This window comes from Danio rerio, chromosome 14 (assembly GCF_049306965.1).
Source record: "Danio rerio strain Tuebingen ecotype United States chromosome 14, GRCz12tu, whole genome shotgun sequence".
In the NCBI taxonomy this organism is placed as follows: domain Eukaryota; kingdom Metazoa; phylum Chordata; class Actinopteri; order Cypriniformes; family Danionidae; genus Danio; species Danio rerio.
In genome coordinates this window covers 44,969,073-44,994,674 of record NC_133189.1, presented here as the reverse complement: position 1 = coordinate 44,994,674, position 25,602 = coordinate 44,969,073, and the positions used below count along the sequence as shown (strand labels likewise).

Genomic DNA, 25,602 nt, shown 5'->3' with positions numbered 1-25,602 from the left:
GGTGAATATCAAAACATCAGCGTGAGCAAAATAAGATAATAAACACCTTTTCAAGCCAGAAGTCCATTCCACACAGGGAGACATTCCTTCATGTACTAGGGGGAAAGCAGGGACGAAAGTAACAAGGGAGGAAAGTAACAAATCGATCATTCCCGAAGCCCTGACAACATTTGATTTCCAGGATATAACAGCACATTCAGCATGCAACCCTTGATGGAGCTGCCAAATATAAGCTCATTTAGAGCTAGTCTTAGCTCTAAATGATTGCAGTGATCCTTTGTTCTTATTACAAATTATGTTTCTCTTTTCATGTGTCACAGCAATGCTCAACCTACAAGTTATTTAGAGCAGTAAGTAATACATCCTTAAGTTTGATTTGTCTGAGTTTTTCAGTTTAAAAGTAAATCAGGTTTAAATGGCAAGAGTTCCTGTGGGGACAAAAGTAACACTGTTATTTTTGTCCCACTGCTAATAGACAAATCTTATTTTTCACTTCCATGTTAGAGTTTTCAGTGTTTTGACTAATATGTTTTATAAGAAAAATGTATATTGCCAATAATAATAATAATAATACAAATAAAAAAAAATGTAGAAAAATGTTAGTATATTGCATTGTTGGACTGCTTTTGAAGCATTTGATGGAGCTGAAATGAAAATGTTATTTAATTTTTATTTTTTTGCAAAAATAAAGGACAAAACATGTTTGCAGTGAACATTAACATGGTCACAGTCATATATATTTAAAATAAACAAAATTAAGCTAGTAAATCTAATATTGTTTTGTTACTTTTTACTTGTGCTACTTTCAACACAGGCTCATTCTGAAAGCGTAGTCCCGTGGCCGTTTCTGGAGACTGCGAATTTTGTAGCCGGAGGTACATATGGCTGCATTTCATTTTTTAAGCAAACACTATGGGGCAGTATGTCACTATTCCTTTTCGCGCTTACCGGCTGACCGCTTACCTCCGTGTAGAGGGCTTTCCCGCTGCAACCAGATTGTCCAGTTAGCTTGTCGTGTATGTTGGCGGACTTGAGACGCAGAGAAGAGTTGACCATGAGGACGACCACCAGTTTCGAGTCTGGGAAAGAGCGGTTCCAGGAATTAAGTAATACAAAAACAGAATCCAAAAAAGTTAAATGAACAAGTCATTAACAGGGTGAGTATGTGGTAAAATCCGCAAGTGGGGTAAAAATCAGACGAGGGCTTTTTTTTTTCATGGACGGCTTTTGTAAATCGTTGGTTGGGTTTAGGGAAGTAAGTGGGTGGGCAGGTCAATCGGTAAAATTGGTTGGGTTTAGGGAAGGAGGAGGGTGGGTCAGTCGATTGGCTGGTCGCACAGTCAATCATTCAGTCAGACAGACCTTCGGTTGACAAGGGCCTCTGCTGGGTATACGCGAGAACAGTGCAGGCACAAACTCGCACTCGCGAGACACATTTGAGATACGAAAAAGCGCACACAGCGACCTCTCGTGGATTCGCGAAAACAAAAACTGCAAAAACACATACCTCCAGGGGCGTATTTCACAGTCTCAAGAAATGTCCACAAGACTACATTTTCAGAATGAGCCTGGGTTGGTTACTTTTGTTACTGCCTACAGGTTAAAAGTAACAATGTGCAACTTTTGTTTAAAGTGAAGTTATATTAAAGTTGTTCAACATTGATGCAAAATAAGACCAGATTTTGATACACCACTGTTGTGAGCTAGTTACCACGGAAAAATATATTTCTGCTAAAAACATTATCTTTTAAAATTAGAATTCTATGAAAAATGTTACTTCCCTCTAGGGGCAAAGCGGGCATTTAAAAAGTGGGGGGCAGCTGAATGAGATCCAAAATTTTAAGTTCATTTTATTATTAACCACCTGTTTCTAAATGCTCTGTCTCTAAAAGTGGGAAGGACGTATCCCTCCCATCCCCCTGGTTGCTACGCCCCTGCTTCCCTCCCCGCTCTCCACTACTGCTAAATATAAAATGGCTAAAAGAACATCAACGATAATCCCCGTAGTTTAATCTTTCAACACCAAGAGAGCTGTGAAAACACCTTTAGCATCTTTCCTTTGCCTTGGAAGGTAGGCAAGTTTCAACAGTCAACAGAGCAATAGGTTGACAGCTGTCCCTAAAGCATTGCAAGCTGGAAACAAACATGAACTAGAATATTTGACGATGATGACATCTGTGCTTGCTCATGAATATGACTGCTGGAAAACTTGCATGACTGTATGTCAAACGAAAAGCAGAAAAAGCTCGGTAGTTTGTCAACTTTACATGACGTATTCAGGTAAAACGTAAGACAAAACTTAAGTAAAATATGTTCAATCCACACACCTGTAATACACAACAAACTATCCAACCACTGTATATAACTAATCAAACGAGATACATTGTAAACCCAACAGTCAACTTTATCAAATGAATTGAGTGTAGTTAACTCAAAATTGACTGAAATTTAATTCTACTCATTTGAAAAAAACTTTTGAACTCAGTGTTGAAGGTAATGAGTTAATTTAATATATAACTAAATTCAACTTAAATGGAGCACGTTCACAGTACTCAAATAGATTAGTTTTTTTTTAACTCAAATTGTTTGTAGCAATTGGTTTCCTCAAACAGTTTGAGTTGCCTTAACTTATGGGGTTTTACAGTACTTAGTTGGTTTGAGTTCTCTTCATTTTTGGGGTTTTACTGTGGTCATTGCTTCATTTACTCAAACGGATTAAGTTCACAGTACTCATTTGGATTAGTTTTTGAACTTAAATAGTTTGTTGCAATCGGTTTCCAAAAATGGTTTGGGTTACCTTAACTTTGTGGGTTTACAGTGGGTAATATGTGGATTTTTTCTTAAATATCTTTATTTATTGGATAAAAATACTCACGTGGAAATAACTGTACAAAATATAAGCTTTCCATTTTGTATATTTTTCCTTTTCCAGTAGCCAATGTCTTAGTTGAAAAACAAAGAAACAAACATCGGGGCAAAAACAGGGTTTTAATATTAGGTGAAAGTGGTGGCGGCCGCTAGGTGTCAGCCTTGTGACTTTAAACACGGTTTGCCCTCAACATGCTGTCATGTGTGCACATGACTCTTGACTCTCTGCGTGGTTGAGGCAAATATATATATAGTGAGGAATTTAAATAATCTATATGTATACAGGTATACAGATTAATGAACGTTCATACATAACAACGATTACAACCATAATTGCTAGTAGTTATATTAATAATAACTGTAGTAAAAAAATGCCTAACATTTTTTATATTGCCTCTCTCATACTTAAATTATTTTAAATCATTTTACTCTCTCTTACAGACACACAAACATGCGCAGAGAGAGAGAGAGAGAGAGAGAGAGAGAGAGAGAGAGAAAGATGGTGGGGGGAGTCATTGATATGTCGGGGTCGTCATCAGGGATGGGAACGAAAGGCAGCTGCCTGAAAGATTCGCAATTAGTGCAGATTCCAACGTTATCATTTTCTAGCCCCACTAGAAAAGGTGTTCATGCTCCCATTCATATTCTGTGGCATTTAATATTTCTTAACACGGCAAATGCTGCTAATAAGTGAACAGATTCAATCACTGTGTGAGTGCTCCAAGCTCAAAACGTGCAGCACCCATAATACATCTTATTAAATCTGCGACGGATTTGATAAATAAATATATAAATAAATTAAACAGATTTTTCAGTATTACGACTGATATAAAAAATAAATAAAAGTCTGACAAGCTTTATGCAAATGAGATGAGACTTTTAATTAGGGAAATGTCAAGTTAATTTGTTATGAATATATTGATTAGTCTAAAAAAACTACCAAGAGTCGCTGACTCTTACATGCCAAAATACTAATATACAAGTTTTAATAAACAAGTTTTTGATTAGAATTAATATTAAGCTACCGTTTCTTTAAGCCAACATGGGCTAATTATAAAACTAATTTATATCCGAAACATAAATCTAAAAAGTTTATAAAGAAAACCATAACAACTATAGGCTAATTAAGTCACTATATCAGTGGAAATGTTAAATAAAAGCCTAGTAAAGCTGTGATTTTTATTACAATGTGTTTAAGTATATGAGTGTAATGCTCTGTTAAAAAAATACACTATCTGACTAGCGTAAAATTGCCCCGAAAAATATCTTAAGGAAATTAATTCCCTTTCGAAATTCCTCAATCGCAAAATGACATACGTTATGTCCAGGCGTAAGCAGAACAGAAAACATACACCGTGCGTTGTATGAACTGGAGCTAGTTGGCCGAGTTCATAGCTGTAGTTTTGCCCCACCCACCAGCAAATCCAGCTCTCCAGTGTAACCTCTGATTGGCTGTGGGGATTGCGGGTCCTGAGACTGAGCGCGAGACACTGAGCTGTGCATTCGACAGTATGCGCTGAAGATGCGCGCCGTGCGTTTACCTCAGTGAGCCACATTTAACAACTATATCAAGAACTATTTCGCTTCATCCAGAGGCTGGATATTTCAGACCGGACGCTTTTTTACGGCGAGTCGAGCTCAGCTGCACTTACCAATGCTTTATTTGTCTTCACTGATCTTTTTTCAGTGTTTTATACGGATTTAGTTTCATTCATTCTGGACTAAGGCCAGCTGAAACACCTTCATACAAGACATTTACGAAATCTTCAGTGGACAAGGCGCACACCTTTTGCTCGACTGGGAATATCAATGAATTGCGGACTGATATTTGGTTAATACTGGGTTATCTTCGTTGCTCCAGTCACAAAAATTGGACTATTTGTTTTTTTCTTTCTTCAATTGGAATCTCTGGTTTCAGTCAGTTGGATATGAGCGCATGGACAGAAATGCGGATCAAGGAGGAAACATTCTAACTTCACATCTTTATATGGATTGATTTGGCATGAACGATGTTTTAATTTAATTTTAATTTAAGTTTTCGTCACGAATCATGATACCAAGAGCAAATATTTTAAAACTGGATCCCTTCTTTTATTCATTCACAAGTTGAGGACCTTCAAGTGGACATTTAGCCCACATTAGTACTGAATATTTTCTTTCACTGGCTCAAAATGGTCGGTATACATCTCGGTTTCCGTGAATTACCCAAATGTTCACGTTGAAGCCATGTTTTCCATTCACAATGTTGTCTCATTCGTTAGATGAAGAAACATTCTCCAGTTTTCTTCACATTTTCTTCACAAATAGTGCAAGACATGGGTGGCCTGATAAGATGTCGATAAAGTAAATGGAAGTTATCCACTGCGTAATCAGTAAGTCAAATGAATTTCACCGCAGATATAAACATTTTCGATCATTTTAAAGGATATCTGCCAGACTGTGATTTTGTTCGTTTGACTTTTTGGAGCTTTTTTTACGTCGTATCGAATGTGCATAGGTTTAAATGTTAATAAACGATCATGCAAATGAGCGCGTGAAGACAGACATCAACAGGTACAATGCATTCCAAGGACATGGATTTCGTACAAATGTTTGTGTGCTTTCTCTTGTGCTGGACTGGAGTCGATGCCGTGTTCAATTTGAAATACACCGTGGAGGAAGAGCTGCGTGCAGGCACAAAGATAGCCAACGTAACGGCGGACGCAAAAGTTGCGGGTTTTGCACTTGGAAACCGACAGCCTTATTTGCGGGTTATCTCCAATTCCGAGCCACGATGGGTTAATCTGAGCCCTGCCGGACTGCTCATCACCAAGCAAAAAATTGATCGGGACGCTGTTTGCCGACAGACACCTAAGTGTTTTATTTCGTTAGAGGTGATGTCGAACTCGATGGAGATCTGCGTGATCAAAATTGAGATTATCGACGTAAACGACAACGCGCCCCGCTTCCCCACCAACCACATTGACATAGAAATCTCGGAAAATGCCGCTCCCGGTACCAGATTTCCCCTAGAGGGGGCAAGCGATCCGGACTCGGGGAGCAACGGCATTCAAACGTACACCATCACCCCGAATGATATTTTCGGTCTTGAGATTAAGACGAGGGGAGACGGGTCCAAAATCGCAGAACTTGTCGTGGAAAAGACTTTAGACAGAGAAACGCAGTCTCGGTACACGTTTGAACTCACGGCGGAGGACGGAGGAGACCCTCCGAAGTCTGGGACTGTGCAACTTAACATCAAAGTCATCGACTCCAACGACAACAACCCCGTTTTCGATGAGCCAGTGTACACTGTAAACGTGCTGGAGAATTCTCCCATTAACACGTTAGTCATAGACCTGAACGCCACTGACCCAGACGAAGGAACCAATGGCGAGGTGGTCTACTCATTCATAAACTTTGTCTCCAACCTGACCAAACAGATGTTTAAAATCGACCCCAAAACAGGTGTAATCACAGTGAACGGCGTTTTGGACCACGAGGAACTGCACATTCACGAAATTGACGTACAAGCCAAAGATCTGGGTCCAAATTCAATCCCTGCCCACTGCAAAGTGATTGTTAACGTAATCGACATAAACGACAACGCGCCCGAAATCAAACTGTTGTCGGAGAACAGCGAGATGGTGGAGGTGAGCGAAAACGCTCCTCTCGGATACGTGATAGCACTGGTGCGAGTCTCAGACAACGATTCCGGAGCGAATGGGAAAGTGCAGTGCAGACTGCAGGGCAATGTGCCTTTTAGACTCAATGAGTTCGAGAGCTTCTCCACCTTACTTGTTGACGGCCGTCTGGATAGAGAGCAGAGAGACATGTACAATTTGACCATTCTGGCCGAGGACAGCGGGTATCCCCCGCTCAGAAGCTCGAAATCGTTTGCGGTGAAAGTAACAGATGAAAACGACAATCCCCCGTACTTCACCAAGCCCCATTATCAAGCCATGGTGCTCGAAAATAACGTCCCAGGTGCGTTTCTTCTGGCGGTGTCCGCCAGAGACCCTGATCTGGGCATGAACGGCACCGTGTCGTACGAAATCATCAAATCGGAGGTGCGGGGCATGTCTGTGGAATCTTACGTGACCGTCAACTCAAACGGCGAAATATACGGCGTCAGGGCTTTTAATCACGAAGATACGCGGACATTTGAGTTCAAAGTGTCTGCGAAGGATGGGGGAGATCCACCTTTGACCAGCAACGCCACCGTGCGCATCGTCGTGCTGGATGTAAACGACAACACACCTGTGATGACCACCCCGCCCCTGGTGAACGGCACCGCGGAGGTGTCCATCCCTAAAAACGCTGGAGTTGGTTATTTGGTTACACAAATAAAAGCTGATGATTACGATGAGGGTGAAAATGGGAGGTTAACATATTCAATATCAGAAGGAGACATGGCATACTTTGAAATAGACCAGATAAACGGCGAGGTGCGAACCACAAAGACGTTTGGGGAGAACGCGAAGCCATCCTATCAAATCACCGTGGTGGCGCACGACCACGGCCAAACTTCTCTGTCTGCCTCTGCATATATTGTCATTTATCTCTCACCTGATCTCAATGCACAGGAACAAATCGGACCAGTCAACCTGTCCCTCATCTTCATCATTGCCTTGGGCTCTATTGCAGTCATCCTGTTTGTCACGATGATATTTGTGGCTGTCAAGTGCAAAAGGGATAACAAGGAAATCAGAACCTACAACTGCAGGTACCCAGACAATTTAAATACCTCTTTTTAGCCTAGTTCAGCGTGCGAATTACTCAATGACCTTCAGGGGGGTCGAATATTTGAAGGTAATCACAAAAAGAAATCAAATCAATAAAAGGCCCAACTATAAAATCCAGAATAAACACGAACAGCAACTGCTTCACCTGAGGTGTAACCATGGCAACAGTACGTTACTCGAGGTCTTTCCGTTATGACCAATATTGAATATTGACTAACATAAATAAGCATACGGTTTGTTTCGTAACATTTAATATTCGTAACTTTATTATAGATTATTTATATATCAGGTAGGCCAATGAGCAACAAAAACAGTAGGCCTATTTATTCCAAAACAGTGCTAGGGGCGCCAAAGAACAACTATGATAGCGAGACTATGTAAAAGCCTAACGTTTCTTCCCAATTTAAAAGAAATATATATGCAGTTGAAGTCAGATTTATTAGCTCCACTATGATTTTTTTTTCTCTTTTAAATATTTAAAAAATGATGTTTAACAGAGCAAGGACATTTTCACAGCATGTCTGATATTTTTTTTCTTCTGGAGAAAGTTTTATTTGTTTTATTTCAGCTAGAATAAAAACTGTTTTAATTAAATAAAAAAAAAATTACCTTACCTTTTACCTTACCTTTTAAGGTAAAAAATATTAGCCCATTTAAGCTTTATTTTTTTGATAGTCTAAAGAACAAACTATTGTTATACAATAACTTGCCTAATTACCCTAATCTGCCTAGTTAACCTACTTTAAGACTTTAAATATCACTTTAAGCTGTATAGAAGTGTCTTGAAAAATATCTAGTAAAATATTATTTACTGTCATCATGACAAAGATAAAATAAATCAGTTATTAGAAATGAGTTATCAAAACTATTATGTTTAAAAATGTGTTGAAAAAAAATCTTCTCTCCATTATATAGAAATTTGGAAAAAAATAGACAGGTGGGCTAATATTTCTGATATTTCTTCACAAACGCGCACACACACACACACACACACACACACACACACACACACACACACACACACACACACACACACAYATATATATATATATATATATATATATATATATATATATATATATATATATATATATATATATTTATATACACACACACACACACACACACAGAGAGAGAGAGAGAGAGAGAGAGAGAGAGAGAGCATTGTGTAATTTAGACTTAAGAACATTTTGTTCATGTTTTCTTTTCACATTTCATGTTTCCATTTACAATCAACCCCCCCCCCCCCTTAACTAGGTTAATTAGGTTAACTAGGCAGGTTAAGGTAATTAGGCAAGTTTTTTTTTTAATTAATAACTGCTTTTATTCTAGCTGAAATAAAACAAATAAGATTTTCTCCAGAAGAAAAAATATTATCAGACATACTGTGAAAATGTCCTTGCTCTGTTAAATATCATTTGGGAAATATATATAAAAAAAAAGAAATAACAATTCAAAGGGGGCTAATATTCTGACTTTAACTGTATAATGTTAATAAAAATGTATAAAAAGATGGAAAACGTGGAAACAATAGCATTTTTTAAATGTTTTGTTATTTTAACTAATTATCACAATATCCTCTAAACTGATCTATTTAAACTAGGAAGAAATGGCATTAAGTAATTTGCACAAAAAAAAAAAAATGATGTTTTACTTAGACACAGGCCTGACTTTTGTACACCCAGATGTACATTGAGTGTCTAATTGGTCTTTTAATTTTTTTCATTGCTACTTCTAAGTTCAGGCCCTACTAACAGTAGTGGGCCAACCCTCCTATAATTCGCACCCTGCTCTAGTTGACTTATGCATATGAGTGTATTTGAACTGGAAATGAATCAGTGATCTCATACAGTGATTAAGTGATAAAGAGAGAGCATGTTCGATGTGTACCTTGGCTATGCACGCGCTGTGTCGTCAACTGTGCATGTGCTTCAGGCCTTGCTCTGCTGCTGCCATTGCTGGTGACAGAATTAAGCATAACAAGAGATAATTTTAGCAATCATTAGACTTGTTCATGGTTTTTATATTTAGACTGTCCTAAATGGTTAGAAAAAAGACAAATTTGATTGAATAACAGAATAGCAGATAATAGCAAGTATTTCACACCTAAAATGAGTTTTAATTTACATTAATTATTTCATTCAGATAATTAAATATCACAATTCAAAGTGATAGAAAAAGTGTTTTAATGTACATACATGTAAGGCATTGTTTAAAGAAATTTAGTTGATTGATTTTTTTAAGGATCTCCGAAAGAATAACAGAAAATAAAGCTAAATAATAGAGTGAGCTAATATAAGCAATACATTTTTGTACCTTTCTAAGTGACTGAATCATTTTAAGCCAAGAACAGTGAAGTAGGCCTTTTCTCATTCACATGACATCGAGACTGGTTTTTGCATAAATTACAGATGTAATTTATTGAGAGAGTTCCTTTTGCAAATTTGTTGCCCACATATTTGAACATGTTGTTTAGTTCCCTAACATATTATCATAGACTTCACTATATCAACATACAGTAGCAAGGCTATAGCAAACAAATGCTACTGTGGCAAGATCACACTTTCATAAAAATAATTACCCTCTTAAAAGGTAAATCATGCAAATGTACGGCACGGTGATAGTCTTTGACGCATGGTGTGTAGGGGAGAATATTATTTAGTTAATCTACTGTAATATGAATACTTATCAATCTGTAACATTGGCCACTGTGTTGATTTCCCCCTGCTACATTACCACTCAACATTTCCATATAAATTGCTTTCGCAAATTTAACCTGAAACTATTACCATATTTTTTTTTTTTTTGGACTTCAAATTGTTGTTGATGTTTCCGTCTTACACTGCGACAGCATACAGTAAATGATCCATCTTAAAAGAAATGCATGCAAGTGAACATTTTCAAGAAATCTAGATCGTGATTTCTGTGGTTAGCCACGCAGAATATCTGCCTTGCCATGATCGCAAGATGGTTAGAGATGGCTTGTGTTTAGATTGCTGTCGTTAACATTTATTTTCCTCTCCAGATAGAAACCTGATGGAGGCTTTCAGCTCTCCCAGTAGGGGGTTAGTGAGAGTGCTTGATACGGTTTTCTTCTGCTGTGCTCACTGACTCTCCTTTCTGGCTCATCTGAGATTCTTTGGATTGTCTTCACTGTGTCGAGAGCCTAACACATATGACCAAACAGACTATAGAGATGTGTGTTTATTAGGACAGTTGGATAAAAGAACCTGACGCTGTTTCAATTGAGAGAACATCAACAAATGATGTATTAAAGCAACAGAGACAGCCTGATCGTATTCATAATAAATATGCATAAATACTGTGGCACTTATTCTGTTAAAGTCAGAATTATTAGCCCGCCTGAGTCATTAGCCCCCCAGTTTATTCTTTTCCCCAATTTCTGTTTAATGAAGAGAAAAAAATGTGAACATATTTCTAAACATAACAGTTTTAATAACTCATTTCTAACAACTGATATATTTTATCTTTGCCATGATGACAGTAAACAATATTTTACTTCATATTATTCAAGACACTTCAATGCAGCATAAAGTGACTATTAAAATCTTAACTAGATTAATTAGGTTAACTAGGCAGGTTAGGGTAAATAGGTGAGTTATTGTATATCGATGGTTTGTTCTGTAGATTGGAAAAAAATAATAATTTTGACCTTAAAATGGCTTTTAAAAAATTAAAAACGGAAAAAATTAAAAAATTCCAGTCGGAATAAAACAAATAAGACTTTCTCCAGAGGAAAAAATATTATCAGACATACTGTGAAAATTTCTTTGCTCTGTTAAACATAATTTGGCAAATATTTAAAAAAGAAAAACAAAAACAAAGGGGGGCTAACATTCTGTATTCAACTGTATCTCTTTGCATATTTCTGTGATACTTTTTCTTTAACGAAAGACAAAAAGCTCACTATTCCATTGACTAGAATGACAAGAATAGTATATTTTTCGACCAGCTATTAAGCATGCCTCAGACTGCCTAACTTTTTCTGTGCTTTCAGTCGCATAGAAGAAAAAATGCTTTTAGATGCCTCCTAAAAAGATAAGGTCCTGCACCGTTATCATTTTTTTTCGAGCCACAAAAAAGTAAGGAGCAGGGAGACACAAGCTGAATCCAAATGAAAAGCACAGAAAGAGGAGCTTTGTGTTATGCAGGTGAAGCGACAGTACCATTAAGCTAAAGCCGTACTTTGCAACGAATGTGTGCCCTTCGGAGCACATAAAAATAAATACTTGTAAAATTGTTTCAGGGTTATAAGATGCAGTGAAAAAAAGAGAGAGGGGGGATAAGCCCAGACAAATACTCAACTCTCCAGATTAGTTTATGTTTAGATTTCCAACTTAAGCATCCTTCAGGGCAAGATCTCAAAGTTTCTCATTTACTGTGATTACAATCAAAGCCCTCAAATCAAGTTAGCGGTAGCCACAGAGCGTAGCTCACAGAATTGAAATTCACAACCCACGTGCCAGCAGGCGTGTTTGTAACACAAGCGAAAAAGTAGACAAACAGCAGCTTAACTTTGCATATAAACGCTTACACTCACAATGATGCTCAGTGTCATTTGTCGCCGTGTGTGCTTCTGTGGTTTGGCATGTTTGCATTGTGTATGTATGTTTGTAACAAGTCAAATCGCCGAGCATGAAAATGCAAACAAATGAGGGATGTCGGCTCCATTGGCGGCCGGAGGTTGCTCGAATGTGGCTACGCTCTCTCTCGTGCCGCCAATGAATATGGGTCTGGCACCTCAGCCCGAGCCAGGCGAAGACCTGGCACTGGCTGTGCGTGCAGTGAGGAAGGCAGAGCATTGCTTTATTGAGTCTGTTCAGTTTCTTGTACCTGCGCAGGGTGGCGGAGTACTCCTACGGCAACCAGAAGAAGTCCAGCAAGAAGAAGAAGCTGAGCAAGAATGACATCCGGCTGGTGCCGCGGGACGTGGAGGAGACGGACAAGATGAATGTGGTGAGTTGCTCGTCTCTCACCTCTTCGCTCAACTACTTCGACTACCACCAGCAGACTCTGCCGCTGGGCTGCAGGCGCTCCGAGAGCACCTTCCTCAACGTGGAGAACCAGAACTCCAGGAATGCTGCACCCAACCATGGCTACCACCACACCTTCACAGGGCAGGGCCCTCAGCAGCCTGACCTCATCATCAACGGCATGCCGCTGCCTGAGGTGAGATTTGCTCCAGTCTGCTCCATCCTTCAGCCTGCCACGGCTAACAACAAGGGAGGGTGGGGTCGAGGGAGATCCGTCGCAACCTAGACGTTAAAAAAAGAGGCTACATTTGGTTACTGAGAGCTAGCAGTTACTACAGTCTATGTGCTTTGTTGTTGTTTTTCCATTGAGAGACAGGAGAATGGTTCTTGGAAATTGGTTTCTTTTTACTAGGCTTGCATCCGTGTTTACATGCATTTATTGTCGGTGTTGGATTCCTGAGTGTGGTAATAATAAAAAAGTGAGCAAGCAGTCATTGGACAGTTGCCAAAGTGGATTATTTGGCCACCTCTGTTTCTGCTCTCTCTTTTTCACGCTGAGCAAAAGAGTTGTAGCCTGAACATCTGCCAAATGCACTGACCTGGCTAATCGGCAGCACTGCGTGTAATTTCAGGTGCAACCATTAAGAACAATCATTGCGGAAACAATGATTTGCTCCTAACTTCTTCTTGTCCATGGGTGGCATTCAGTTACTTATGGTGGCATTCGATTACAAAGGTTGCGTGTTTGAAATATGGTTATGGATAAGCAGGCATGGTTGTAATAACAGAGAAATAAACTATGACGTAATCAATCACAGCATCCAGTCAGGTTGCATGAAGACCTCAAAGGCAATGCAATGACAACTCAATTAACCATCATATACACTTTCTAAAGTGCGTCTTTAATGACAAACATTTTTTTAGACTCTGTAAGTATCAGTGCTTGTTTTTTCCACAGAATAAACATTTATATTGCACATTTAAAAGAGTTTCTCGCATCTCAGATAAAAAGGTCAGAATTTTAAGATAGAAACTCAGAATTATGAGAAATAAAGTCAGAATTAAGTAAAATAACAATAACTTTTTATTTTGTAGTGAAAACAAGCTTGCATTTGCAAGAGAATATTTATCATATTTAGCTTTTATTAAAATAAGAAAGATTATTTAAATTGTATTTATGTTGTTGCTTATTTAGTACTGTCCCGATTAGGCTCTCAAATTGCAAATATTTACACATATTTCACAAGTAAAATAATGAAATAATAGAGTCAAGCTAACACAAATTAATGTTTGAATGTTTTTGACAGTTGTGTATGAGTCCATGATTTCTCCTGAATAGGAAGCTGCCCTCTGAAAATTAAAAACCACTAGCTACTGCAAAGTTTTTGGCTTTCTGGAATCTTCTGCACACGAGTGACTACATGGTATTAAAATACAGTTTTATCGCACAGAGGACAACTGAGAGACTCATAGAAAACTGTTACAAAAGATTCAAGCAGAGTTTGTCATTTGAGAAATATGCTAACATCTTATACCCCATTTAAAAAAATATACTATAGTAATTTATATAAAATAATAGTGTTTTTGTACAACCCTATAATAAAGTGTATTATTCTGTATATATAATAGGATAACACTTCTTAATGAATGCTACATTTCACTGTAGTTTTAACCGTAATGAACTGATAAACTATCCTAAATACCTTCATTCATTTTAGCTTCTACTACAGCAAACTTGCATTGTAGAATAATACACCTTATATTTGTAGAAAACTAGTGTACTGTTTAATTTGTTTATATTATTATAGTTGTTGCGTTATCATAGCAACTATATAGTCATCCGATTCGTATGTTATCACTTGATTAATTGGGTGTTAATAGTGGTTATCAGCTGATAGATATGGGACAGTAGGGGCCTTCTCTGCCTACTGGTAGACTTAGAAGGCTGTTATCATCCATCCTCATGGTTAATCAGCTATACTAATAGAGAAGACTCCAGATCCAGATCTGTTTTTACATTACTGAGATGGTTGGGTTTAAGGTTAGGGTAGGGTTAGATGTTAATTCAATACAATTAATGGGAAATTTAATAAATAATATGAATAATTCTCATTCACTTTAGGCCGCAGCTGGGATCTATAGCTGATTAACCATGTGGATGGATGATTATAGCATTCTGAGCCTACCAGTACATGCAGAACGCCCCTACTTGCCTATATCTATCAGCTGATAACACCCATTCAATCGAGTGAAAACATTCGAATGGCCTGATATAATCAACACAAGATAATAATTGAAGCACTATACTATAGTATAGTTCAAACTGTTGTTGTATTTACTATAGTACTATTACCTCTGGGACAGTTTATTAAATGAATAAAAAAGCTTGCTTTGTTATACTGATTCTCAGCTGTATATTGTAGTGTCCATATTTTTGTCCATATTTATTGTAGTACGGCTGTTTATATAGTCAGATGACACACAAACAGACTGAACACACATGAGAAGTTTCACAGCTGGCAAAATGAGTAATTAGATTTGCACCAATCCATTGATTAGCTGATTTGACACTCTTCATTGTTTGCAAAGCCGGTGGAAATCAATGAATCACGGTTATTATAACACTAATATAATCGAAGCAGTCACCAGCCATACTGATCATATTTAAAATCCGACCAAGGTTGAATGGAGGAATATACTGACAGAGGTACCATGATCCTGTAGGTCAGACTACACTGAGGTAAAGCTGCACGCAGACTGGACAAAGGATTTACAGAGCGTAACAGCAAATGTAGTAGCTAGGCATGGTAGCATAATCCTTTAATAAAACTACCTAAGCAGCAGGATTAAAGAACATCTATTTTTCTCAGCTGATGAAAAGACAAGGAATTAAGGAAGGGGGCGGTGTGGGCTGAATAAGCCTGTAGATTGAGCGTGATAGTACAATGAAGTCTAATGCAAAGCTTTGTTGTTTCACAGCAGCATTAGGAGAGAGGGAGAGATTGTGTATATGCATCTTAATGTCTGCACATTTTCCAATTTCGTATAGGCTAGCGATTGGCCTGATAAAGGTGCGGGTTTATTTGTATGCCGGCTTCATCATGCGCGGCGCTCCACCTGACATTGACAAACATCTCTTTTCTGCATATAAGGCTATATATGGACTGAATACATTCACAAATATCCCTTTCGCCTTCAGCGTGACATACAAAATACAGTGGGCTCCCCGTTCAGCATGCTGTATATGAAGGATGTTGTCAGTGTAATTACGCATCCGTTTATGTGGGGCACAATCAAACATTGCAGCTGTGAAATGACCGATAATAGCTCTTTCACGCATTACCAGTCTAGGCTTGGAAGCGTTTGACTCTACAAGTCAGGGTTTTTCCTGAGGTCTGCCGAGGACACGCCGGTTGGTACATGATTGTGATTAACCGTGCATCTCTTTGTCCTGAAATATCAAGGCCTGAGAGCTGTTTTACAGTGTTTTCGTGATTCAAACATGATTTTGGGATGTGATTTGTTTGTTTACTTTACAGTCCCAGTTGGAGCTTATACTCTGAAAATGTATGCTCGGAAGAGTGCTATGCCAAGTTTTTTCTTCTTCTCTAAGGGAATAAATATTGCGTAATTTTATTTAAAAGTATACACTGCTGGTTTATTGATAATAAGTCTAATCTGATCCAATCTTTTCAGCCCACGACCTCCCAAAACAAGCATAACGGCGACTCGCGACCCCCACTAACCTCTGAGGAGGGTATAAATATACAAATCCTGCATGTTGCTCCATCAATGGTGTAATCTTTGAGCTCATCCTCCATATTTAGACATGGCCTGTATTCATTTTTAATATACTTGAGTGCCGTAAAGGTGTCCGAAAGTTTAACCTGGTGTCATAAAATCATTGTGCTACATCTGACACCATATTTAATATAACATAATCACCCCAGGGGTCGCAAACCAAATCGATCTATTCCAAATTGGTCTTTCCAAATCGAGCTATTCAAATCATCTGCTGTAATTATATTCATATTGCGACATATATCGCAGCAAAACAAAATATATGTCAGATTTTTTCCAATATGGTGTAGCCCTAGTTTGTATTTATTCATTTAGCACACTTTTTTTTAATCCAAGGTGACTAAGAAATGTGAAATGTAATAATAGACTCCAAAATAGCTTGTTATATGATCAAATGTTCAATATAGGGTTTAAGAATTGGTACAAAAAGTACAGGACGGAAGTTAAAAAACTAAATCAATTATTCAGGAAGGTCTTTGAGGCCTCTCCTGGCCCAAAAAAAAGTACATACACAGTTAATTGACTCATTCTTAAATACCCAAATAATGAAGAGAGACACATTGCCTTAGTCTGTGTTTAATTAAATATGATTAAATAAATATTTGATAAATGTATTACTGCTAATAAGCCATGAAAGAGAAGAAATATGTGTAGTTTTTTTATTTTTTAAATGCTAATGTAGATATAGGTCAAGACTCTTTTTGTTGTAATCAAATGCAATTTGCTAGCATGCATGATTTATAATGTAATATAAAGCATTGCTTTGATGTTTCCAATAACTTTAGTAAGAATAAAAATGTTGCATCGTCAGTAATATGCAGATAATGAAGCAAAACAGGAAAAGTTTACATGCAAAAAAAAGTGCTAAATAATCTTAAATTACCATTTTTTTCTCAGACTGTTGTGTGTAGTTTCAGTAAGTTTACCCTTAGTGAAAATGTAACCCACCAGTCCTGTTGTGCCCAACCCAGTCTAAGCTGGAATCGAACAGGCGATTCTTTGCATAAGAGTCGGTTGCTCTATCAAGGAGGCTAAAGACCATGGCCTCCAGCATCCTCTAGAGCACCTTTGGAGATCAGAGAAGTGAAGTTTACAAACTTCACTTCCATCCCGGATGAGCTCTCACGTGTAACTCACAGGTCCTACTGCACTCAAACTGGTCTGAGCTAGGATCGAACCAGTGATTCTTTGCATGGGAGTCATTTGCATAGCACTTCGTTAGCTGGTCTTTGTTACAAACTTCTCTCCCATCCCGGACGAGCCCCCACATGTTACCCACCGGTCCTACAGCACCCAAACTGGTCTGAGCTGTGATCAAACTGGCAATTCTTTGCAGGGGAGTCTGTTGCATAGCACTTCACTAGCTGGCCTCTTTTACACAAATAATAGGTTATTTTTTATTGCCTTTAAAGTAAAATAACTAAACATAATCATGGGGAAATTTTAGAGGACAATTTCAGGCGGTTTTTGCATCTGAACTCTTCATATATATTCTGACCTATAGCAATAACAGTCATTTGTATCTTAGGGCTCCAGGTAAGCTCTGTGTTTATGATACTTACTCTCTTGAGACGGTTCTGTGGTGCTCTGGTTCTCTAAGGATTCAGGCACATTGTTTTCAGAAAGCTGTAGTTAACCTTTATGTGGTCGTCTTCAAAATAAGAATCAGGCCACAGTAAAGATGTGGCTTTCTCGTCAATTATACAAAATCAGTAGTGATACTTGCAGCGTAAGCCGTAAGCTTTAACTATTACGAGGCTTTGCTCCACCTGTGAGTTTGATAATAGGGTACATTTTTACCAAGTATTGATCTGCTTTGCGTTAGCACTATAAGAAAGCATCCTGCTACTCTACGTGCTGTAGTTCTCTAGAAAAGATAAATGTTTTATGGAGAGCATTAAAAGAAAACTCAATATCTTTTTTTGTTGTTCTTGTGTGGCCTAGCTGTATTTTCTGTCAGAGAAAGCTATATCTCTGGCTTTGGAACGATCATTTAAGTACTGTTCATCCAGATGCTAGCATTCTGTTACCGAAGGAATTAGCTCATAAATCCCACTGCTAGCATATGGTACTTAGATACAGTTTAATATTTAAGAGCAGCCTGTCAGGAAGGATATGTACATTTACTTAATCTCATATGTATCACACTGACAAGAAAACATGAGAGCTGTCTTTCATTAGAATGAAGCAAAGCTATATGTTCCCTTAGTATTGATGTTATGTTAGCCCTATTCTCCAGGGTGTCAAACTAATCAGTAGCATATCCAGCATGGACACACAGCTTCACAATAAGGCTTCTCTGCTTGAGACGCTCTTTCCATCTCATTTTAAGTGTACAATGCCTTGTAAACATAATAAACATCGTCTCATCTGCTGTCAATCGTATTAACCAATTAGGACCGTCTCATGCTTAGGCCCCCATTTGCACTCATACGTTTTTGTTTAAAACGGCATTTTAGAAACATTTAGTTCTACACCCTGACGTTTCATCTAGCGTTTCTGCACAGCTCTCCACCCACACTATACAACTGAAAACACACATCAGGTAACCACACACATTCTAGCATTCGCTGCGGCCGATGTGCATGTCTGAGCTCCAGGCAGTCAGCGGGTGCTTTGAGCACAGCTCCCAAGATGAGAGCAGTGGTGGTCGGACAGTTTACCATGGATCTTCTGCTGGATTTCATCTCATTATAAATGTTAAACAGGATATTTAATTCATCTTGTCTATATATAATGACTCTTTGGTCTTCTATCACTTGTTCTCAGGTAATGCATTTTGGCTGAGCACAAAGATAAGTTGTAATATTAATTTATGCAACCACATACACTGATTCAGCTTATTAGACTAATTGCTTGCCTTTATTCCCTATATTGTATAAACTTACTGTACAATATACTTTTATAAGAGCCATAATTGATTATTTAAACTGATATTCAGCAAAAAAAGGGTATGTTTCGTATTTTTCATTGAAAATGAAAGGAGGCAATTATGTTATAGGATCCGTTTTATTATAAGTATGCTTACAGTGAAGATGACAGTCATATAAATATGCAGCTACACGATGCCTCAACATTTTTTGTGTCTGTTAATTTCAAAATAAAAATAGGCAGTTCCTTATATCATGTTTTTATTTTATGGTAAAGATTGTGAAACAACGTAGCCAGATGCGAATGACTTTATAATGTACACTGTTCCCTTTGAAGATTTACTCGACATGTCCTCGGGAATTTGTTTTAAATATCAGTCTTGTGAAGTCTGAACTTAAAGAAAGGATGTAAGACTTTTGTAGGCTACTTAATATTGAGGAAAAAGCCCCAATCAGATCAGCAGCCACGCCTTTATTTTCAGATATCTCTGTTTTCCCCCATCCACACTGACATGCAACAGCTTTAAAATAAAAACAACCTCTTCATTCCAAAACGCTCCGTTGTCAGGGCTTGAAAACTCTGGGATAGTGTGGATGGAAGGCGTAACCATAGAAAAACTTATGCACTTTAAAACTAAAATGTATTAGTGTAAACGAGGCCTTAGTTTTTATCTTCTCAAAAAGTGAATGCATTAGCAAATAGTGATGTAGTTAAACCTTTGTTGGAGAACTTTTGTTTGCCAAGCCCTCTGAATTACCAGAGCTATCTGATGTTTGCATACTACTAATTGCAATTACCATCCCCCCATGTTTGCTTGTTTCCAATAGCCCTGCAGTCCTGAAACCTTGCATAAAGATTTTAATTTGTTATCCGTCATTTGGTTGTTTTGTTACACAAAATGGCTTTTTAAGAACCATTTGTTTCACCTTTCAGGTCAGGGTTTTGAAAATGTTTTGACTTCACGGAACCGCTGGGGTTTTGTGTTTCTCTGACTTTCATCAGACTAAGCCAATTAATCATTCTAAATCCCATACACGATAAGGTAAAGGCCACAGCATGCTGCCTCCCTGAAGGGCTTTCAGAAAGGCTTCACTGAACTGGGCTACTCTGATGAAGAACTCGGATTTAGCCACTTTCAATTAGGTGGGGAATTAATAAACAGAGTGAAGGAACCAAAAGAAAGAAGTGCAGGAAAAAAAACAACAACACAGACTGCCAGCTACACCTAAAGTTGAAATATTTTTATCAACTAGTGCTTTCCCGTTAGTTCTTTTTATGTTATGTGCCAACGAGCAGAATAGACAGTACGACAGATAGAGCAGGAAGAAAGAGGATAAGGAAGTGAGAGATGCGCCTTATCTCAAGTACCCTGCGATGCGTTCTGATTGGATTCTGGCAGATGAAGATGGGAGTTTTCAAAAGAAGGTTATATTTGTAAGCCACAGACTCTACTGACATTCTGCCTTCAAGAGTCGCCGACTAACAGGAACATTCTGGATCTAATAAAAGGGCCATAGTCCATTATAGTGTGAATGTTCAGGCGTTCAAGTGAGATTTTATTAATGCAATACAGTCAAGCAAACTCATTCTCTTTAAACCGTTTCCTGTAGTCTGCAGATGAGGCATTCATATCCTCATCTGGAATGAGAAAAAAACCATAATGCTATCTTTGTGACTGCAGTCATGAGCTGACATAAGCACGTTGAAAAAGCTCAGCTCTCATTTGATGGTCGCTCTTAAGCTGGATTGTTGAATTATAAGTCAGTCCAAAAATAAAAGGAAGGAAGGAAGGAAGGAAAGAAGAAAGAAGTAATAAAGAAAGAAAGAAAGAAAGAAAGAAAGAAAGAAAGAAAAGAGAAAATCACTCTAGATTTTGCACACATGCAGAAAAAAAATGCAGGACAAATAGCATTTTTTTCTGCTAAATACGGTTCTGATGCATTCTGGTGCAGTACAAAAAGCTAAAGTGTACTTTAGGATCTCAAACATTTCAATGTATTTAGGGATTCTAAGCTAAATTATTGCATTCAAAATGTATCAGTCATTTTTAAACAAGTCATAATTATGCATACTTATGAAAACACATAATTTACTAGAAGTTAAAAAAAGCAAAAATGAAAGAAAAAGAAAGAAAGAAAAAGAAAGAAAGAAAGAAAGAAGAAAAGAAAGAAAGAAATGCATTTTGTAAAAAGAATGGAGCTGTCATTCATTTTTTTTTTAAACGTCACAATGCTAAATATATTAGTTAAATACATTTTGAATAGTTACAGGAGAGCTTCTTAGAGGTTTGAAATATGCTTGCGGTGGTAGTGGGATTGACACACTCCATTTACCCAGATCACATAAATAGTTAACTATATGCGACAAACAAAACATAAATTAATTTTTAACAATAATTGTATTTATTATGACACCGTTATACACTGTATCTTTTCAATGGTTTAAAGAAAAGACATCCACTATTTCTCTTACTTTGCTATTTGCTTACTTTGCTTACTTTGCTACTTCTCCTACTTTGCTATTTGAGAGCCATGTGCACACACTGACAGGTCAAATCTCTTTCAAGTTTAAAGTAAACTTGAATGCCGTAGCATTTTAGATATGTATATAATATAACCTAATATCTTAACATCATCAAATTCATAAAATATACAGCAAATGAGATATTTAGGAGTTTACAATTAGATAATGCTCTACTATGATAGCAGATTTGTCATGCTGTCCCGGGTGAGAACCCTGAGCTCTGAGATAAATGAGCCCAAGGTTCCTGCCTGGTCAATGAGCATTAGGGAGGGATACGAGATCAGGTGTTTCTCGAGAGCTCAGGGTTCGTTTTTTACTTATACTTTGGCTAATATGGTGGTTCTAATTGATTCAGTATACATGCGTTCAGTGCTTGTGACTGTTATTATAATTCCCATGTACATGTTTTTAGACTGTGGAAGCAAACTGTATTGTCCGGGAAAAACCCACGTGAACACGGGGAGAACATGCAAACTCCATGCAGAGAGTACCTACTGGCTCAATTAGAGCTTGAACCATTGGGCCTCCCGCTGCGAGGCAGCAGCACCAGCCAATGAGCCACCATGTCACCTGATCATAGAATTGAGGAGGAGGGAAAAGAGAAGGATAGAGCAGAGGGGTTTAAAAATGAAGATAGGGAATGAAGTTCAGGCAGGATATTGATAGTAGTTTTGGAATGGTCTGATAGGCTAGCTAATGATTAGCAAAAAGGATCAGCTGTAATCGATCATATCACGTGCTCCTCTCGAAATTAGTTTGGGAAACTTCACTAAATGACAGAAAAAGGAATAAAAACAGACAATATCTCTAAAAAAATTAATAATTACTCGATCAAAATGTGTAGATTATTTAAATGAGGCAAATGTATTGATTAATCCTCACTAATGGTGTACATATATTTTTTCAGCCAGCTTAGACCAGTCATTTCGTCCTCTCCGAGTATATAGTAAGGTTTTTCTGGAGTCATTTAGATCAAGGAGTTGATTATTTTATGTTTCTCTCATGACTGTGCACGCGCAGTCAGCTGAGAAGCCAAGCAAAAGTAGTTAAGTAAAAATGTAATGCAAAAATGCATATGATTAATGACAGCTTTAGAAAGCGAAAGCAAACACCAAATCCCAGATATTTCAAGAGATTTAAAAACCCCAAGAAAGTCGAAAAATTGCATCTCTGTGGGTCAGCAGATCATGTGGAAGTGTCTGTGGGAGTGTTGACAGTTGACAGACGAGCACACAGACCAAAACAAGTAAAAGAGAGATTTCCATAACTTAATAGATCACTAAAGTTTGGTTATATATGGGTAGATGCCAAAAAAAGGCAAAAGGATGATCATTATATAAAAAAAGTGTCACTAAATATACTTGGGTGGCCATTATTATATCTGGGCAGCCCACCCATATAAAGTCTATGTGTGGGAAGCACTGGGTTACAAAAGCATTGATTTAATTGAGCTGACTGAACGTATCGAGCAGCAGATCTTTATGTTTGTAATTCTTATTGTACGTTTACTTTGAAATCCCTTTTTATAAAATAAATAATTAAAAGTTGGAGAAGAACAGCGTTTTTTTCACACTCTTTCAAAGTAACACTTAATGTGTGATATCGCTTAGATCAGGGCGACGAAGATGAAACCTGTGAAAAGGGACTTCTGATGGAAAAGTTGCTGGCCAGATACAGATACAGTTGAGAACCCACAAGAGAGAAAAATAACTTTATAAATGATTTCTCTCACTCTCTCTCTCTCTTTTAGCCTCAACTCTCATTAACACAGATTTAGCTGCCAGCGCTGAAAATGCCTGTGGTTAAATTAATAGGATGGGAAAGGTCGGCCTACATTCTCAAACACAAGGCACTGCCACAGGGAACGGGAAACAGACAACTTTCTACATGCTTTATCAGAATACTAGTGGATTTGTTCAATTATAAGCCAGGGATAATGGACAAGGCATCGATGCCTGCTTATTTTAACCAGCAGAATATGTGCCGTATTCAGTTACGTGCGAACAAACAGAATTCAGATCAAGTAAATCCTAGTGGGTGCATTTCAAACTGGTGGGTTGTATGTGTATGTGCATGTGCAAACTATGAGATTTATGAGAGCAGATGTCCTTCCAAATATTTTTATACCTACTTGCCAATTAAACTACCAGGGGATCTGCACATGGATAGACCTTTTAGGGAAATTGAATATCTATTTAACTCTGTTTTTTCTTCACATGCAGTAATTTGCATTACAGTATAAACTCTCTAGTCTGAATCATATGAAAGTGGCTTGCTATAAATATGCGCAAGTACAGAGGTGGAAAGTGTATAAACAGAAAGTGTTCTTTATTTCATCTGTGTGTCTATAGTGCTTTTCAAAGTAGATTGTTTTAAAGCCGCTTAATATAGATGAAGAAACACAATGTGTTGTGTTTAGTCAGACACTATGGGCTCTATCATACACCTGGCGTAATAAGGCACAAGATGTGTATCACGCGACTTGTTGCTATTCTCAGACCAGCACCACAATAAATTTCACGTTTTACACCACGTCGTTTAAATAGCACATCCATTTGCACCACTTTGTGGACTCATGGGTGCACTGGTCTAAAAAAGAGATGTGTAAAGGCTCATTGTTGGTGCATTGCTATTTTGAAAAACTAAAATAGACTGTCACATTGACCAACTAAAAGCTGGTCTAAAGTCCAGCACAGAGCACATTATAGTTAAGTGTCTATGGAGGTCGAAACGCTTACACATTGCTTAATACACACAGGATGTACAGCAAACACTTTTATGCTTTACTGTTACTTCTTCTTTACATATAAAAATTAAAGGATAAAAATGTTACAAAAATTATTATTTTCTACATAACTATTAAAACCACTACCTCCATGCCTCATCTCAGGGGGCTTTTTCAGTTTATTCATGACAATTTGGATTTGTATATTGTTAATATTAGTAGTATAAATTATTATATGCATATTTATATTTGTTTTTACAAAAAAAAAAAAAAAGCTTAGATTTGTCCACCTGTTGGGTTTTGGAGATGTATGCATCACCATATGGGGCATAAGAATAGGACATGTGTTTGAATATAACTTATATATTGGATATAAGTTTTTTGAGTATACTTCGTTATTATTGATCATTATTCGTTTGCTGGAAATGAGAACTAAATTTAGAAATAGTTTTAAACAAATCTTTGCGCTTCATAAACTAAATTAAATACATTGGCTAATGACGTCTTCCAACATTTCCTTACTCCACATAAGAAAAGAAGTAAAGTCAGGAGTAATAGTAAAGAGAAAGTAAAGTGGCCAAATGTAGGAGTTTTTTTTTATCCTCATGCTGCAGATGGTCTGTTTAACTGTTTTCAGTTTGTAAATAGCAAATCCACCATAGTGTGACACTGACTCTTAAAGGGCATGAGAAATGAGACTCTGATTGGCTTTATGCACGTAATGCTCAAAAAAACACCCAGAACTCTTTAAGAGAATAAGCACAGCCCTGTTAGACCATGCTCTAGGGCGCAAATCATATTTTTCCATCCTTAAAATAGCAAAAGTGGATTCGGACGCGCCGAATGCTTAATGTGCAATGTGATTTAGACTTTGCGCCTAAATCGTTAAAATGTTGGCATTCAGCATCAGCTATAGCAGATGGACAGCAGGATGTCTGCATACAAAAGGTATACAAAGTTCCTGTGGCATTAAAACAACAAACAAAAAGAACAGCCGTTAAAAATATTGCTTTCCAAGCTAAAATTTTTGGCAATCACAGAATGACCTTTAAAGGTGGCCAAACAGAGTTTGTTTTTCTACTTTTCTTCTGATTTT

At 37.6% G+C, this 25,602-nt stretch overlaps 1 protein-coding gene and 1 long non-coding RNA gene across 5 annotated transcripts in view; both read left to right on the top strand.

Moving 5' to 3' along the window:
• The first annotated feature begins 4,373 nt into the window (after positions 1-4,373).
• pcdh19 (protocadherin 19) overlaps positions 4,374-25,602 on the top strand; it is an 87,511-nt gene continuing 66,282 nt past the window's right edge. Inside the window, exons 1-2 of one of the 4 annotated variants that reach the window (XM_005169595.6) lie at positions 4,374-7,573; positions 12,455-12,569. In XM_005169595.6, the coding sequence (XP_005169652.2) occupies positions 5,427-7,573; positions 12,455-12,569 (2,262 nt within the window). In that variant the 5' untranslated portion in view covers positions 4,374-5,426. 4 annotated transcript variants of the gene reach the window in all.
• LOC141377577 (uncharacterized) lies at positions 20,319-24,594 on the top strand. The gene is made up of 2 exons (XR_012389941.1): positions 20,319-22,709; positions 22,966-24,594. It is a non-coding gene; the product is annotated as an uncharacterized lncRNA (long non-coding RNA).